The 18,299-nt window shown below is 45.0% G+C and overlaps 1 protein-coding gene across 1 annotated transcript in view; it reads left to right on the forward strand.

Annotated features, from left to right (window-relative positions):
- WWP2 (WW domain containing E3 ubiquitin protein ligase 2) overlaps nucleotides 1-18,299 on the forward strand; it is a 164,943-nt gene that overhangs the window by 43,959 nt on the left and 102,685 nt on the right. Inside the window, exons 4-5 of the mRNA XM_006156931.3 lie at nucleotides 8,115-8,252; nucleotides 10,538-10,634. Coding sequence (XP_006156993.1) covers nucleotides 8,115-8,252; nucleotides 10,538-10,634 — 235 coding nt within the window. The remainder of the gene's footprint in view (nucleotides 1-8,114; nucleotides 8,253-10,537; nucleotides 10,635-18,299) is intronic.

The raw sequence follows: 18,299 nt of genomic DNA on the forward strand, positions 1-18,299 counted from the left end.
AGAGTGTTCTCTTTAAACCTGGGGTAGACTCCAGTTTGTGTGTGTCTGAGTTACAGGGAACTGGGGAATGGAAAGGGGACTGTTTACTCTCTGCCCTTCTGGAATTTCCTCCGGTTCCGTTCCTCTGTACCCCGGTGTTTCGCAGTTATGTGTCGAGTGAACACTGACCTGTTAATGAATGTCCTGCTTATTTTTACTTTCTTCTGATGGGCCTCTGGGATTGAGGGCTGAGGGAGGCAGGAAGAAGGAGGCTTGTTCCACTGCACAGCTCTGTTAAGGCCAAATCAATCACAGCTTCATCAGACTTCTGAGACTCTTAACCCTAGAGGACTTGTTTTCCCTTTAAAGTGTCCTACTTTTGTGTCTTGTTTCATTCTTCTCAGATTCCCAGGTAAATTCTTACACGTATACTCTGAATTAGGAAACAAGAAGAAAACGGGGAACCATATTTTCTTTTAAAAGATGTGAATTATATTTTGGTGGTGTGGGAGTGGGAGGACAGTGATAATAAAAGAGCATAAACTAGAAAGTTCTTTCACACATGGTGGTGAAACTATCCAGGCAGGAGTTCTGGATTTCATAATGGAATCGCATTACAGTAACATGGTTTGGTGGTTCCAGCTTTTGTAGTTTTCTTCTTTTGTTGAGTAAGGAAGGCAACCTCCATGCCCTAGCTATCTGAGCTTATTAGTACCATGTGCACACTACATATTAAATCCAAATCAAGAAAAATATTAACTCATTCTTTTTGTACATACCAGCTCTTCTCAATAGGAAATTATCAGCCTGAAACCACTTACAAATCTGGGGCTTGGAACTGAGGAAAAATAAAGAGTAGGATTTATTTCCCAAACAGCTTGACTGGTTAACTTTTCTACTTTTTGTATTTCAAACTGTATATGTAATGTTGATTTCTTGTATGTTTAATCGTTAGTTTACAGTTGCTATTTGTGCTGGCTTGGAAGAAAAGCTACCACACAAAATGTGACACTCACACAGAAGTGAAAGAATGTCAGTGAACCCCTGTGTGCCCATCATCCTGTTCAGCAGCACCTCCAAGTGGACGTTTCCGTCCCATCTCACCCCCCCACCCCCATTAGATTAATTTTATGTAAATCCCAGACATACTTCATCTGCAGTTATTTCACTATGTATCTAAAAGATAAGGAGTCTGTCTGTCTACCTGTTTGTTTATTTATTTTTCATTTGCCAAAGGGCATGTGTGCTTGCCAGAGAGGGAGAAAGCACCATCCGATTGCCACTAGTGTGTCATGGTCACACTGCAATCCCTTCTCCTCCATTCTGGGCGCGCACACACACACATGCACCAGGCATCTCTTTTGAGCCATCAGGGCCAGAACACGGACTGTGATCATCCGTGTGGGATCTGGCTTGCTCCCTTAACCACTAGGCTATGGGGTTTGCCCGAGGCAATGGCTCTTTAAAACCATAGTCACAGTGCCAGATTTATTTATTTATTTGAGAGATTTTTGCTATAGGGTATGTGCACTCACCACAGAGACAGAAAGTGAGAAATCACCCTCCAGGGGGATGGCCACGCTGTAATCTCTTCTTCATTCTCCCCTTAGGATCTTGGGCACACATGTACGTGTGCCCGGTGTGAGCTTTAAGCTGCCGGGTCTGGGACTCACAGTCAACTATGTGGGAGTCCAGCGATATAACTGTTATGCCATCTGCTGATTCCAGAATGCCAGATTTATACTGCCATGTTTGATATAATGGTCCGTCTCGCAGGGGTCCATGTTTTAGATTCTGGACCTCAGTGTCATGGCATTGGGAAGCCTAGCTGGGGGAGGGTGGATCATGGAGGCATCACTCCCATGAATGGGTCAATGCTGTCTTATAGGGCGGTGTTAGCTCTCACTCTTTTTTTTTTTTTTAATTTTTGAGAGAGATTTTTGCTATAAGGCACGTGCACTTGCCAGAGAGACACACAGAGAGAAACAGTGAGAAAACACCTCCTGGGTGTGATGGCCCCACCATAATCCATTCTCCTCTTGGAATTTTGGGCACACATTCACATGTACCCGGCATGAGTTTTTAAGTCACCAGGTCTGGGATTTGAACCACGGTAGACTACATGGGAGTCCGCACCGTAACCATTACGCCATCTATTGTTCGAGCACTCACTCTTGAGAGAAGGTGTTAGTTCCTATGAGAGTAGATTGCTATAAAGGGAAGATGGCTGCCCCAAAGTCTTTTATTACACATGCCCACCATCCTCTCTGCTTCCACCACCATGTTTTGACAGCACAAGAGACCAGCCTGATGTCAGCCCCTTGACTTTGAACTTCCCAGCCTCCAGAATCATTAGCCAGAAAAACCCCAGGTCTTCATAATATTATCTGTCTCAGGTATTTTTGTTAGTAACAGAACAGCAGACTAAGACACATACGTAAAAGATTTAATGGCCATTATTTAATATCATTAAGTATCTGGTCTATTTTTGCATTTTCCTAGTTGTCTTATGAAAGTTTTTTTCTACCCATCATTGGTCTGTTTGAATTAAGATCCAGACAAAAGTGATAGATCTCTTCAGTCTCTTTTACTCCAGAGGTTTTCCTCTTTTTGCCCCTTGCAATTGTTGTTGAGGAAACTAGGTAGTTTGTCTTGATAGTTTTGCATATTTTGGATTTTATCCTTTGTATTCCTGAAGTGTGGTTTAGCGTGTGCCTCTCTCCCTCTGTGTTTCCTGTAAACTGATAGGTAGATCTAGAGGCTTGATTTGGTCTCGGTTCTTTTTCCCCCTATACTGTGTGGTGGTGGTGGTGTGTTTCCATCAGGAGACACCTGGTGTCTGGTTATCTCTCTTGGTATGCCAGCTTTTCTTTCTTTCCTTATTTTATTTTAAAAATATTTATTGGAGACAGCAGGTGGCATGGTGGTTAAAGATTCCCACATGGCTGACTACAGTTCAAGTCCTGGACCTCGTGGCTTGCTTTCTCACTTCCTCTCTCTCTCTCTTTCTCTCTCCCTCTCTCCCTCCCTCCCTCTCTCCCTCCCTCCCTCTCTCTTTCTCTCTCCCCATCTTCTCTCTCTCTCCTTCTCTAATCAAATTAAAAATAAAGTTAAATAAAAATAATTTTAAAAAATTTATTAAATTTTACTTATTATTTAATTTGACTGGAGAGAAACACACACACACACACACACACACACAGAGAGAGAGAGAGAGAGAGAGAGAGAGAGAGAGTGCGAGCAAGCAAGCAAGCTGCCTGGTTCAGGACTTGAATGTTGGTTGGTTATGTGGATGTCCAACACCTCAACCACCACGCCACCTGCTGGCTCAGGTATAGCAGGTTTTAAAGAGTTCTCCTGGTATGGTCATGGAGATTTCCCAGGTTCTTTCCTCCCCAGGTTCTAATATCTTTCCCATCAGGGTCTGTTGAACCCTATCGAGTAGTATTATAACATACCGGTGGATCATTCAGTTCTTAGAACAGCACAGAAGGGCACGACCCTATAACCCAAGTACGTTACTAATCACTGAAGTTAGCATGAACTTGGGCCTTTGGCTTTCTCGGTAGAGCCTGGGTCTCTTGCCAGCACAATGTTTTCATTGTATGTGTTCTGTTTGGTCCTGACTGATTCTGACTTCCTCTAGCCATCCTTTTAAGTTCCTGTAGTTCCTGTGATTTGCCAAAGCTTTGATTCCAAGAGATCAGCATATGGGGCGTATGGGGCCTGGCTGATGTGCTCAGTGGAGAATCAGCAGTCTTCGCTGATACAGGCTCAAAAGGAACCAAGGTAGAGTCTTCTTAGATACCCAATGTCTAGAAAGCTGTCATCACCTCGGCCCAGCCACCATCCATCCTCGCCTGGATTGCCACAGTGACCTTCTACCTGGTTTTGTCTGCTTCACCCCTTGCTCCTCCTACAGCCAGGATGATTATGCTTGTCATCTCCTTGCTCAGCACCCTATAACGGCAGAGCAAAGCGAAGGACTTTGCAAGGCTCCAGGACCTTCGTGGGCTCTGGTCACATCCTGCCCTCATCGTCTGCTCCTCTTTCCTCACCCCCATTCCATCTGCCCTGGCCTCTCTGCCCCTCCTCAGACACTCAGGGCCATGGGACTTGCTTTTTCCTCTCCCTGGATTAGTCTTCCTTCAGATGCGTCTGTGCTTTCTCCCATTCTTCTTTAGGTCTTTGCTCAGCGAGACTTTTTTTACCACTCCAGATCACCCTCCCAGCTTAGCATTCTCCATCCCCCTTCCTTTTTTTCAGTTTTACCTATTGCATCTGGCTAGCTTCTAACAGGTTATGCAGTTTCCTTTTATTTTATTTTTCAAATTGCTTGTCTTTCCTAACCAGAATGTAAGTGCCCAGGAGCACAGACTTCTGTGTGACTCAGTAGGTGCTCTGTCACATAAATGAACTGCATGAGAGGAGAGGAGCAGGGCAGATGAGATTGAGTGTGTATTTGTTGAGCTTCCCAAGCCAAGTCTGATTCTAGCTATGAGGATTGACTTACATCCACTTTTTTGTGGGTTTCTTGATTTTTGAGCAATGCCTCAAAAGGCAGTAAGAAGACATACTGGAGGAGAAAGGGCCTTTGTAGAGTCGTCAGCACGGCTGCAGTGAAACCAGAGGCCCCAGAGGCGAGGTGGCTACGACTGCTATTTATAACTAAGATTCCAGTATATGTTTTCCAGCCACACTTGCGCCTTTCAGCCTCCTCTGTATGCTCGGGTCTGTCACTCAATTAGCTAATGGTTTCTTTAGTCCCATTATGTATTGTAGGGCTCCCCTGGCTCAGGTTTTTTTTTTTTTTTTTTTTTTTTTAAGAAAAAAAGAATAATGGGGTGTTCTGTTCTCAGAGGTTTAATTATTTTAATAGCCCTGCCAATTAACAAAAAATACCCTTTTCCAATTTTTTACTATGAAATTTGCAAACGTACAGAAGAATTGAAAGGGGGATCCAACGAAAACCCAGAAGTACTCCACTTGGACTGATGTTTGTTGTTTGTTAGCGTGACTGCGTTGTCTTATCTGCATGTGAGTGTGTGAGTGTTCGCATCCCCCCTAAACTGTTTAAAGGTAAATTGAAAATATAATGATGCTTTGCACTAAAAAGTTCAGACCTATAAAACCATTTGGGACAGGCCAGATGGTGGCACAGCAGTAAAATGTGGTGGTCTGTGAGGCAGTCCCTCATGGGGACGTTCCCTATTTAAGTCTAGGGCCCCCCAAGGACGCTGGGCATGCCCTTGCCCGTGGCTTGGGTCTTGCTAAAGGCTGTAGGTAAATTGGTATCCACAACTGTGGCATCAGAACCCTATTGAGGATAGATAGTCTCTCTCTCTCTCTGTCTCACTCATGGAAGAGAAACTAAACAAAGCAATAGCAAAGACCCCTTGAGAATAGCTGTAGCTATCATTAGTCTCCCAAGAATAAGAGCATTCTTATATAAAACCATAGTACTATTATTGGACCTAAGAAAATTAACTGTAATTTCAAAAGTCATCTAATGTCCAGTCCATATGCAAATATCTCCAATTGTCCCAGTCCTATGTTTTTGTAACCAAGGTTTAGTCAGAATTCCTGGATGGCATTCGGTGATTATGTTCCTTTAAATCTAGTAAATCTATAATAGTCTTCCTCTCCTTTTTTATTTTAGGTTTTTGCCCTAGGGCGAGTGCACTCATTGGTGAGAGTTAGAGAGCAAAAGTGAGAAATCATCCCCTAGGGGGGATGGCCATGCCGCAATCCCTTCTCCTCTCAGGACTTTTGACATGCATGCACCTATGTCTAGCCTCGGGGTCTGGGGTCTCAAACCATGGTCAGCCATGTGTGAGTCCAGCATTTAAGCGCCATGTCACCTGCTGGCCCCCTTCTTCTTTCTTTCTTTTTTTTTTTTTTTTTCTTTAATGAAGAGAGAGGATATGAGTGTGATTGAGAGGTGGAAAGGAAAGGCATTTTCAGCAGGGTTTCTCCATGTTGTGTCCTGCCTTTTCCAGCCTCCCAGTTAGCTAGAACCACAGGGGCATGCCACCATGTCTGGCTGTTTAGGTTGGGCCAGGAACTGAACCCAGGCCTCCCATGCAGCCCAGCCATTGCACAGCAGCACGCTCCTGCTTGCACTGTCACAGCTGGGCCTGCTTCATCTGTTTCTCAGATTTGGAGCAGGTTCTTTTTGGGGATTGGGAAGGTTATTTCTAGAAAGTACTCAGATTTACTTTAGTGCTCACAGCGACACTTATTTACCTATGCCTTGCCTTGTTCTAGAAAACAGGCAAGATGGCTTGTCACCATATAATAACAGCTAAGAAATAAAATGCAGTGGTGGGTTGGGGTGGGAGGCTGAGATTCGAATACATGCCACTTCCATGGCCTGGTTTCATAAGGTAAGTGGAGGGACGGCATACCCTGTGGAAGTCCTCATTATCGCCAGATCTCTCTTAGTCTTGACTGAATGGCCCTGCACTAGAGGCCATAGCTCCTGACCAGAAACTGGACAGAAGCCGGTCAGTGTGACCGAGCTCAGTGATGGGGGACTCTTGTGTAGCAGTCTCCAGCCTGCCTAGGATCTGGTCTTCTGCCCTGTGTCAGTTTTTTGGCTGCAGTTACCCAGCTCTTCTTACCGAAAGCTGAGTCTGCCTGGTGTTCTGCAGGGCCGGATGACCCCAAGCTGCTTCTCACTGTGGTCCTAAGCCAGGTCCTGCTGGTTTCTCTGTAGGGACTGATGGGCTCACTTGCCTGTATTGAACTTCAATGTTTGAACTTTTTTCCCTTATTTTAAGGCGATGCATTTTTAGGACTAAAAATTTTGCAACCACTTTTCCTTCCTTCCTTCCTTCCTTCCTTCCTTCCTTCCTTCCTTCCTTCCTTCCTTTACATTGCCAGAGGGCCCGTGCAATCACCAGAGAGAAAAGAGAGAACCCCATAATGAGGTGTGGTCAGCTATAACCCCCTTTCCTCCTCTCTTGCTTTGTATCAGGATTTTGGATGCATTTGCGCATGCACACACATGCCCAGTGTTTTTTTACAAGCTGCTGGGGCTGGGACCCAAACCACAGTCGACCACGTGGGATCTGACTCTCTTTAACCACTAGGTTACTGGGCTGACCCTTAAAAACCAATTTTTAACGAAATGAGAATAAGCCCCTGCAGCCCCTCCTCTAGAGATGACTCTCGTTGCTATTTTTAAGGCTTTCCTGTCCTGTTTCTCTTCTTGCCGTTGTTCTTTCTGTGGGTAGGAGAGGGTGGATGCCACTTGCAACTAATCTCTTCCTCTGTGTACTGTCAGTTCCCTACTCTTTTCTCATGGTCCTTCAAGGACAAGCAAACAAATAAATCAGTAGTACAGTAATTTTGTAGCTAAGTTAATGATATAAAATGTTTAGGAAAAAAAGAGTAGAGCTTGCCCACCATGCTTGTACAGCCACAATAAAGATAGACTCCTTCCCACTCCTTTTTTTTTTTTTTTTTTCCTACATGGTATGTGTGCTCACCAGAGGGAGACAATGAGAGGGAAAGTGAGAAATCATCCCCAGGGGAGATGGCCACACTGGGGGATGGCCGCACTACAGTCCCTTGTCCTCTATTCTCCTCTTGGGGTTTTGGGCATGCACAAACTCATCTGTGTTTTTCAAGTCTCTGGGTCTGGAACTGGAACCACGCAGTTAGCCATGTGAGATCAAGTGCCTTAACCACCATGACACCTGCTGGCCCATTCTCACCCCTTTTTCCATGCCATGAGACACATTTGAAGATGCAGAAAAGCATTGCCAGGGAAGCCAGATCAGTTAAAAGGGATGTCCTTTTTTTGTTTGTTTGTGGGTTTTTTTAGAAATTTTTTGCTATAGGGTATGTGTACTTGCCAGAGAGATAGAAAATGAGAAATCACCTCCCAGAGAAGATGGCCATGCCACAATCCCTTCTCCTCTATTCTCCTCTCAGGATCTCGGGCATCCACTCGCACATGCTTGGCATGAGTTTCAAGCCACCAGGTCTGGGACTTGAACCACGGTCAACCATGTGGGAGTCCAGTGACATAACCACTATGCTGGCCCCAAAAGGGGTATTAACTTCTAGAACCATAACTTGGGGTTCAGTAACTTCAGTCCATCCATGTTACCTTTTGTACCCAACAGTGGAGAACACGCAGCTGACCCTGAACCTGCAGACAGAGAACAAAGGCAGTGTTGTCTCGGGCGGAGAGCTGACAATTTTCCTGGACGGGCCAACTGTTGATCTGGGAAGCGTGCCTAATGGCAGTGCTGTGACAGACGGTGAGTGCCGCCCTGCTCCCCAGGGCTGTGCCGGGATGGGGCAGGGCAGGGCTGGGCAGTGGCAGAAGGTGCTGAGAACATGGTTCTCTACCAGGGATCTTGGTTGGGCAGTCCTGGCCCCTAGCTAGCTCTTGCTCCTCTTTGCATCCCAGATCCAAGTCACAGCGTGATGTTTCAAGGACTACTTTCTGATCAAGGACCAAAAAATGTCAGGTCTTTGTATGTATGTTACTGTTTGGTTTACAAGCAGAGAAAAACATCTTTTCATCCCACATGGGCTTTAGAAAATGAAACATCTTTATCAAATGTGACTTTGGTCTACTTTTGTGTCTCTCAGTACACCTACGCTTGCTGGGGGGTTTGAGGGTGTGTCTCATGCGGCGGTGCTGGTTGGGAAGGACTCTGCGTGTCCTGGTAGAGATACACACTAGCAAAATATAGACAGGAGCAGGGAAATTGGAGGGTGTCTCCTGCCCTGTCCTGAATGTTGATAGTTCATGTCTCTTGATGTAACCTGAATTAGTCACCTTTGGATCTAGCAGGACATTATTTCATGAAGTCTGAGGTGTGAAATGGGCTGAGTTTCTCCATAATTTTTCTCATTAAATGTTTTGTTAGACGTGAGGTAACTGATGTGATGTGTCATTTTCTGGGTCCCAAACTGGCTTTCTGCAGCATCAAAGGGGTGAAATTTGAGCTCTAATTCAAGAGCATTTGGGGGAACCTCAGTGGTTGGGGGACCTTGATTGCCGAGAAGAATCCCTCAGCTGAACTGAGCAATACTTTGAACGCAGGAAAAGCACACACTGTTCACTCATTCTACATGCATACACACAATGGAATGCCTGGTGTGTACTAGGCCTCAGACCAGGTGCTAGCCACATGGCAGTGGGCAAAATTCACATGGTCTGATTTTTTTCACTCCAGGGTTTATCATCTACTTGGAGGGGCAGGGGAAGTTAGGTATCAAGTGAGTGAACACACAAATAATTATATAACTGTAATTGTGACAAAAGCTGTGAATGAAAAACACAGGTGGGGATGAGAGTTTTATTTGAGGGGATCTCATCTAAATTGGGGTGTCTGGAAAGATTTCTCTAAGGAGTCTGAGAGCTGGAGTGTGACGAGTTTAGATAAGGTAGTGGTGTGGGGGTAGAGTGGCTTAGACTGCAGTGGGAACAGAGATGGCCAGAGTGACTGGGTTATACAAAGCAGGAAGAATGGTAGAGGTGAGGTGAGAGGAGCAGGCTAACGCAGATCACACATCCTCAGAGACCTGGGTAAAGATTTTGAGCTTCATCCTGAGAAACAGAATGTTGTTGAAGGGTTTTTAGTGGAAGATTATCATGGCCTGATTTAGTTTCCAAGTTTTTTCTTTACTTATGATAGTGTATGCACATGCACAGGATAGAGAGAGAGAGAGATAAAGAGAGAGGAACCTTGCACAGGGTCTAGTCACATCATGGTTCCCTTCCTCTAGTCTGTTGGATCCTGAGCACTCTTGCATATGCTTGGCATGCTTCAGGCTGACCAGGCCAGGGATTTGAACTGTGGCTGCCATGTGGAATCCTGCTTCTCTTGGTTAGTGCGTTAGTGCTGTGCTGTGGAGCTGGCCCCGGATTTAGCTTTTTAAAAGCTCTGTGGTTGTACTATGAAGAAATGCCTCCGTTCTATACCCCCACTTTGCATGGTTAGCATCTGATCTCCAGCACAGAGAAGTGAAGTTGAAGTTCACTTAATGTTTTGTTTTCTTTAAGAGAGCTTTTTACTATAGGTCATGTGTGCTCATCAGAGAGACAGAAAGTGAGAAATCACCTCCCAGCGGGGTTGGTCACCCTGCAATCCTTTCTCCTCTATTCTCCTCTTAGGATTTTGGGCACGCGTGCATACACACCCCGCATCAGTTTTAAACCCCTGGGTCCTGGACTTGAATCATGGTAGACTATGTGGGAGTTCAGTGACATAACCATTACATCGTCTGCTGGTCCCAAAGTTCACTTAATGTTTAAGACGATGTGTTCGTAAGTGCCTTGGATGTTCTCTAATGCCTTGGAGAAGAGAAGCTGTTTCCAAGAGTTGAGCCCCACTGGTCCATGGTGCAGATCAGAGCTCACATGCTGGTCCCCCTTCCTTCTCATGCTGGTGGTCGTAGCTTGCCAGGTGTCCCTGACCCCTCATGGTGGGTGACTGCAATACACAGAGTGAGCCTAATTGGTAGCCAAATCTTTAGACAGGGTTGAGCTTCTCACCATTTCTATCTTTTTTTTCGTGATCAATCCCTCCAGGATCACAACCACCTTCAAGAGAATCCTCTGGGACAGCTACAACTGCAGAGAATCGGCACCAGCCCTCCAGTACCAACTGCTTCGGTGGGAGATCCCGGTAAGACTCCCCTCCTTTTGTGCTAAGAAGGAGCTGGGGAGATTTTTCAAGCTATTGAAAACATATTGAGAAGTGACAGGGAACAATTTATGCTAGAAACTTTTGGAAATTTCCAGAGAGCTTGTAATTGGCTCAGTCAATATGTAAGGAGGCTCAGAGGGAAGTACAGAACTCAGGATTTTTAGAAGGGGCAGAGGTTCCTTGGTAAAGACTGGGACTGGCTAAGTTAGTTATCTGGATGAAGGGACAGGAGGTTTTGAGTAGAGAACTTGACTGCTTAGTTCACACACTGGGGACATGACTGTAGATACTTCTCCTGGATACATATGGGAACACTTAGAGCCGTGTTACGTTCTTAGGTTCTTTGTGTGTGAAATTTTCTGTTTGTGCATTTCTCTTTGGGGGAGTAGGCCATGGTTCTCCCTGTTGTGTTGGTTAAGATCTCCTCCACCTAGAGTCCAAGTTGTGTTATTGTACTTGCACTTACCACAGATGATGTCATTTTACTTATTGAAATTCCCATCTAATACCTGTGTTGATGGTGCAAACTCATTTCCATGGCAACTGAATTCCTAGGGAGGAAAATAGCTTCAAGTATATTCGAGAGATGAGGGAGGGGGTTGGGACTCGTGTTTATTGTTTATTACAATGTACAAAATCCCCAGACATTTAAAGAAAATTTTTAGGAAAAGAATCATATGAATGGAGTTTGTAAATCATTGCTCTTTGTGGGAGTAGATGAATAAAATTTGATAAAAATCTTCCTAAACAAACCCCAGGGAGTGGGAAATAATGCTTTGAAAATGAAATATGATTTCAGACAATACCCATGGCATTTTGAAAGATCTGTCTGAAGACAGCTGTCAGCTTCTCTGGATTTGTTGTATGTGTGCATGGAGTTGTGGTGACTGGCAGATGTTTGGAGCAGAAAGGGTAGATATTTGGCCCTTTTATCCATAGCGTCATCGGAGTAGAGGTGCCATTGCCTTCTTCTCTTTTCTCCAAGTCTTTGCAAAGGTGTTGCCTCATGTCATGAAGACAGTCAGGCAGAATAAATAAGTCGGGTCTCATAATGTAAGGACCGACAATGTGCTTGGCACATCTGGTGTCAACAAAAGAATGATAGGCATCCAGGCCTGGAGGAAGCAGAATCTCTTCTGTGGCCAACAGCCAGGGACGAGGAACACCAGCTTGTCGCTCTCCTGAGGGTGATTCCTCCTTAGCCTTGGTAGTCTTGGTCTGTTAGCTGACTTAGAAAGTCTGTGTCAAACATGCTGATGTCACTTAATTTGAGGCTGGAAGGCAGAGTCCAGCTTTTAACAAGTTTGGCTTGAAATTCCTGACCTATTTCTTGGCCTCTAAATTTCTCTAGTTAACTCGTCTTGAAAGACATAGATCCTGATAACCCTTCTTTGTCATTTGTGATGAGGACCATTGGCTGTTAAAACAGCAGTCAGGCTTCAACAGAGAATCCAGTATGTGTTTCCCAGTCATACGTGGTGGGGGTTCAGTATTAGTTAATCATCAGTGACCGTGGGGCCTTCTAGACAGTTGAAGCTACATGAGTGTCCTTCTCATTCTGCCTGGCTGCTGTGACATTTTACCATGCCTGTCCCCTGAGTTCTCATGGGCCTCTGCTATCTAGTGTTGATTCTGCAGTCACATGGAATCTGCTGCTATTCAGCAGGGAGCACTTTTGAAAGTTTCACCCAAGGCAGCATCCTCTGCTTTCTTAAGAACCCCATCTCCATCTGCTGACGTATGAAGGTCACCGAGTGCACGTGCATTCTGCTGCAGTGCACAGGATGAACTACTGCAGAAGATCACTGGGCTTTGGAACCAGAAGATGCAGACAGAATCCTGGCCTGTCATTTACTTGTCATGGGATGCTGGACAAATCACTAAAGCTCTAGGAACTTCAGTGTTTTCAGGTGTAAAGTGGGGATATCACCTTTCACAGAGGGTCGTTGTAGGAATAAACTGAGATGAGGCGTGTTGGTCTGAGGGTCTTGCATACTGGGAGTGTTCAGTAAAGGTGACGGTTTTTCTCTGTATCTGGAGACTGTTTATTGTACCCTCTCCCTCCCCCAGGCCTCACGCCTGAGAAGTGATGCATTTACTTCAAGAACTGTGGTTGGGAGGTGATGAATCAAACCTTCAGGATTCAAGGGCAGCCCTCTGCTGTCCTTGCTTTCTCGGGGCAGAAAGAATGATGGGCTTCTGCTCTCTGCCTTCCAGACTAAATATTTAGTTTCCCTCGTCTGAAGGGTAGGTTTGTCTTGGACTTGGGTGCTGGGCACTGACGTGCCCAGGAAGGTGAAGACTGTGATATCAACGCCGCCCTTCCCTCTCCTTCCTTTCCCTGCCCTATAAAGCTGTAGACCCAGAACCATGGAAGGGTTTTATCTTAGGGATTCGCTTACCCAGGTTTATCCAGTAGAGCCACCATTTGCTTGCTAAGCAAGGCCTCAGCTCCATTTCTTAGTGAGATCTTGCCCACCCTTCAGGCATAACCAAGTAAAGCATCTCTAGTTGTTTTGCTGTCTGGTCTACCACGTGGAAGCCAGTGTGCAACTGCCACCAACAATTCCCCTGGCATGAATTTGTTAGTCTGTAGTCAGTGTGTCTGGCTGAGTAAAGGAAGAGTTAATGTCATAGGCTGGCATGTACCATGGAACAGTATTCCTTTCAGCGAGTGAAAGATAGCAGCATCAGTCTGGTAGAATCTCAGAAACATAATGTTGAACAAGAGAGCCAGCCACAAAAGATGTATACCGTATTATGAAATGGATTATATGAACTTTAAAAAAAAAAAAGAACTAACCAGTACATTTTTTATGGGTTCCCTTTTAGGTGGTAAAACTATTAAAAGAAAGAATGGATGGGGCCAATAGGTGATGTAGTTGTTAAGGCGCTGGACTCCCACATGACCTTGGTTTGAATCCCAGATCTGGTGACTTGAAAATCACACCCAGCATGAGTGTGTGTGTCCAAAAATCCCAGGAGGCAAATGGAGGAGAAGGGATTGTGGCCGACTGTCTCCCCCCCCCCCATGGGGGGTAATTTCTCTCTTTCTCTCTGTCTTTCTGGCAAGTGTATATATCCTATAGCAAAAATCTTTATCTCTCTTAAGAAAAAAGAAAAAAAGAATGGATATAGTTAATGTTGAATTCAGGAGAATGATTATCCTTAGGGAGTAGACAGCTATCATGAGGAATGGGTACAAATACCATTTAAAAAAAATAATTATTTTATTTAACTTTATTTATTTGCTTCTTTCAATTTGACCAGCGAGGGACAGAGTGAGAGTGAGAGAAAGAGGGAAAGTGAGAAAGCAAGCTGCCAGGTCTGGGACTCAAACTGTAGTTGGCTATGTGGGAGTCCAGTGCCTCCAACCATCATGCCATCTGCTGGCCCCACAAATGCCATTTCTTATTTATTTATTTGAGAGGTTTTTGCTATAGGGCGCGTGCGCTCACCAGACAGACAGAGAGAGACAGAGAGATAGAAAGCGAGAAATCACCCCCCAGGGGGGATGGTCACGCCGCAGTCCCTTCTCCTCCATTCTCCTCTTGAGATCTTGGGCATGCACACACACACAACCAGTGTGAGTTTTAAGCCACCGGGTCCAGGACTCAAACCGTGGTCGACTACGTGGGAGTCCAGTGACATAGCCATTATGCTAACTGCTGGTTCCCATAAATGCCATTTCTAAGGTGCTGGTCATATTATTTCTTAGCATGCATTATGGGTTCCAAGGGTTCATTTTATTCTTCTTTCAACTGAATTCATAGTTCATAAATTTTGTAGTTTAAATGGTGTAAAAAGTGAGTGTCATTACCAACCTAAGGAAAATGAACAGCAATATGGGATTAGAAGAATATTTTTTTGTTTATCATAGAATTATTTAACTTTATTTATTTTTTCATTATTTTATTTTAATTTGACCAGAGAGGGATGGGGGTGGGAGTGGGGAGTAAAGTGAGAAATCAAGCTGCCAGGTCCAGGACTCCAACCACAGTCGACCATGTGGGAATGCAGTGCCCTTAACCATCACAGCACCTGCTGGCCCCAGTAATTGTTCATTCTTGAGGCAGATCTCTGACTTTAAGGTTTCTTCAGGCTCAATAATGACTACTCAATGGAAGCCAGCAGGTGGCGTGGTGATTAAGGTGCTGGACTCCCACATGGCTGACCGTAGTTCAAGTAGTGGACCTGGTGGCTTGCTTTGTCACTTTCCCTTTCTCTCCAGTGAGTGCACATGCCTTATTGCAAATTAAAATAATAACAATGATAAAAATAAAATAAAAATATCTACTCATTAACATGCTGGGTGTGTGTGCATGTGTGTCCCAAATCCTAGGAGAACAGAGGAGAGATTGTGGTGTGGCCACACACACACACACCCCCCCACCCGGGGATGATTTCTCACTTTCTCTCTGTCTCTCTATGATGAATGCATGCACCCTATAGCAAATTTTAAAAAAGAGTAATAACTACTTGGATTTTTTTAAAGAATTATTTTTATTTAATTTCATTTATTCATTTATTTTATTTTTTAATTTGGCCAGAAAGAGACACATGGGGGGTGGGAGAGTGAGAAAGCAAGCTGCCAGGTTCAGGACTTGAACTGTGGTCAGCCATGTGGGAGTGTCCAGCACCTTAACCACCACGCCAACTGCTGGTTCCTAGATTTTTTTTTTAATGGGAGACGTGCACCGGGAGTGCATGTAATGTGCCTGGTGTCCTTTTCAAGCTGCCGGGTCTAAGATTCAAACTGCACAGTTGTCTGTGTGGGATCCAGCCATCTTAACTTTATCACACCACCAGCTGCCTCCAGCCACTTGTTTTTATCTTCCCCAGCTGAGATATGAAACAGTGTGGCATAATTCAGAATTGATGCCCTGGGCCAGCCAGTGGTGCAGTGGCCACAGAGCACTGTGAGACGTTAAACCCACATGGGAAGGTCTTGAGTTTGCTGGGCCTGTGGGTGCCCACGATTCTGGCTGGCTGAGGCTTAGGTATGGACCATGTTTTGAAGACCCTGTTGTGGGAAAGCCATGCCATAATCCCTTTTCCTCCATTCTCCTCTCCAGATTTTAGACACACACACACACACACACACAAACACACACACACACAAACACACACACACACACACACACACACACATACCCTGGTCTGTCTTACTCTCTCTCTCAGAAGATACAAACTTTTTTTCTTCATGCTGCTGAGTCCAGGATTTGAACCGTTCAGTTGGCCATGTGGGATCCAGTCATCTTAATCTCCATACCAATTGCTCACCCAGGGAAAAATAAACTTTAATAAATAATAAATGCTCCATATGGCCTCTCAGCCTATCACTTAGAAATATCAGGACTGACTTTTTAGTTAGGGAGTCGGGAGAATGTGCTCCAGGTAAAAACTGGTCCCCTCTAGATAGTGTACCAGAACAGTCTAATAATCTTGGTGGCCTCAGAGAGCTGACCTGACAGTGTTTAAGGGCCAGCCAGTGGTGTGGTGATTAAGGAACCTGGATGCTATATTGCTGATTATGTGATTCAAGTCCTGGGCCTAGTAATTTGAGGAACATGCCTTCTGTGTGTGTGTGTGTGTGTGTGTGTGTGTGTGTGTGTGTATGTATGTGTGTGTGTGTCCAAAATCTGGAGAGGAGAATGGAGGAAAAGGGATTATGGCATGGCTATCCCCCCGGGGGGCTGCTTTTCCATTTTGTCTCTCTTGGTATGTGTGCCCCATGGCCAATTAAAACATCAAAAAACCCTATTTGGTATTCGATTGGAGTGGAGACAACCGTACGGTATACCTCTGGGTTCTTCCTGCTAATGCACCCGCTTGCACTGTGTCCTGGGTTAGTGTTCCTTACTCTGGCATAATTAATAGTAGGGCATGCCTGGTGTATTATGAAGGCCCCAGGAGTGTATGTGCTGGTTGGCACAGGGAGTCCCTGCCACACCCTACAAGGGTCTCCCAATGTTTATTTTAGTTTGGTGGAATGAGGACTGGCTTTGGGAACCTTGCCTGAGTCAACTCAGGCTGAGAAGAGCTAGTGTGTGCCTGAGATTGTGCACACATTACACAGAGGTGCCAGGGGCTTGGCCTCTCCCCTCCCTGGTGAGTTCAGTCTACACAATATGAGAGATATTCCTGGAATAGGCAATAAAACCATGAGCGAGAAGAAATCAGTGAGTGGCGAGAGGAATGCAGAGTGGGACAGGAGCTTGCAGAGAGACTGCCTACTGTCCATCAGTTCAGTACCATGTCTTAGGGGCTGCCTGGTTTGGGGAGCCAAGGAGACCTGGGGGACTGGGCATGTGGAGGGGAAAAGAACCCAGTGGAGAGATCCACGCTGGTCCTGGCAGCTCTCTGCAGAGTTCCTCTTAGGTTAAAAAGGGTTGTGAAATTCCAGACTGATGAGCAGAAAGCTAGGATGACAGAGTCCCTTGGGGTTTACTGATTCTTAGTCACCTGGGATTCTTTTTCCTCTCCCTAGCTATTATATATAAATTAGGGCGTCAAGGCAAAATCAAGCCCATAGAACCATCTGTCAGTGGTGCTGTCCTCCGAGCTCAGCCTCAAGATTTCTTCGGACTTGAAGTATTCCTCTGCCTAGAATCCCTGTAAATTTTCCATAGTCATACAGGGAGAAGGAGCCAAAAAAGTGGAAGAGTGCATTTAATTTGCCTCAGTCTTATAAAGTTTTTCACTAATAAGTCTGACATCTGTGTTAGGGATCTTGGGTAAGGTAAGAAGCTATGCATAGGGCTTAAACAATTTATTTGCCTTTATTATGTGTGTATATATTTAAGTTGTGTATGAGAATGTGTGTGAATGTGCATAAATGTGTGTGTGTGTGTGTGTGTGTATGTTATTGGAGGCCTTGAGTTTGTGTATGTTTCCCATCATTTGTCAGTACTCTCCAGTGTTGGTCAGAATCTGCTTTTTTCTTGTAAGATTTTTTTTTTTTTTTTTTTTTTTTTTTTTTTTTTTTTTTTTGTCATAGTGTGTATGCTCACCAGAGAGACAGAAACAGTGATAGGGAAAGTGAGAAATCACCCCCAACGGGGGATGACCATGCCACAATCCCTTCTTCTCTAATCTCCTCCAGGGATTTTGGACACACATCCACACACACCTGGTGTGAGTTCTTTTTTTTTTTTTTTTTTTGTAAGGTAAAAAAAAGCCAGACAGACAGAGAAAGACATAGAGACAGAAAGCGAGAAATCACCCCCCAGGGGGGATGGTCACGCCGCAATCCCTTCTTCTCCATGCTCCTCTCGGGATCATGGGCACGCACGCACGCACACACGCCCAGCGTGAGTTCTAAGACACCGGGTCCGGGACGCGAACCACAGTTGACTACGTGGGAGTCCAGCAACATAGCCATTACGCTAACTGCTGGTTCCCACACCTGGTGTGAGTTTTAAGCAGCTGTTTCCGTCCCAGTGTTTCAGTCTGGGACTCAAACAGCAGTCAGCTGTGTAGGAATCCAGAGCTTTAACAACCATGCTAGCCCCAGAATCTGTATTTTCCTTCCTTCCCTCCTTCCTTCCTTCCTTCTTTCCTTCCTTCCTTCCTTTCTTTTTTTTGGGAGAGGTTAGGTTGTTTTTTTTTTTTTTTTTTTTTTTTTTTTTTTTTTCGTGCCGG

The sequence above is a fragment of the Tupaia chinensis genome, unplaced genomic scaffold (assembly GCF_000334495.1).
Source record: "Tupaia chinensis unplaced genomic scaffold, TupChi_1.0 Scaffold000523_1, whole genome shotgun sequence".
NCBI lineage: Eukaryota > Metazoa > Chordata > Mammalia > Scandentia > Tupaiidae > Tupaia > Tupaia belangeri.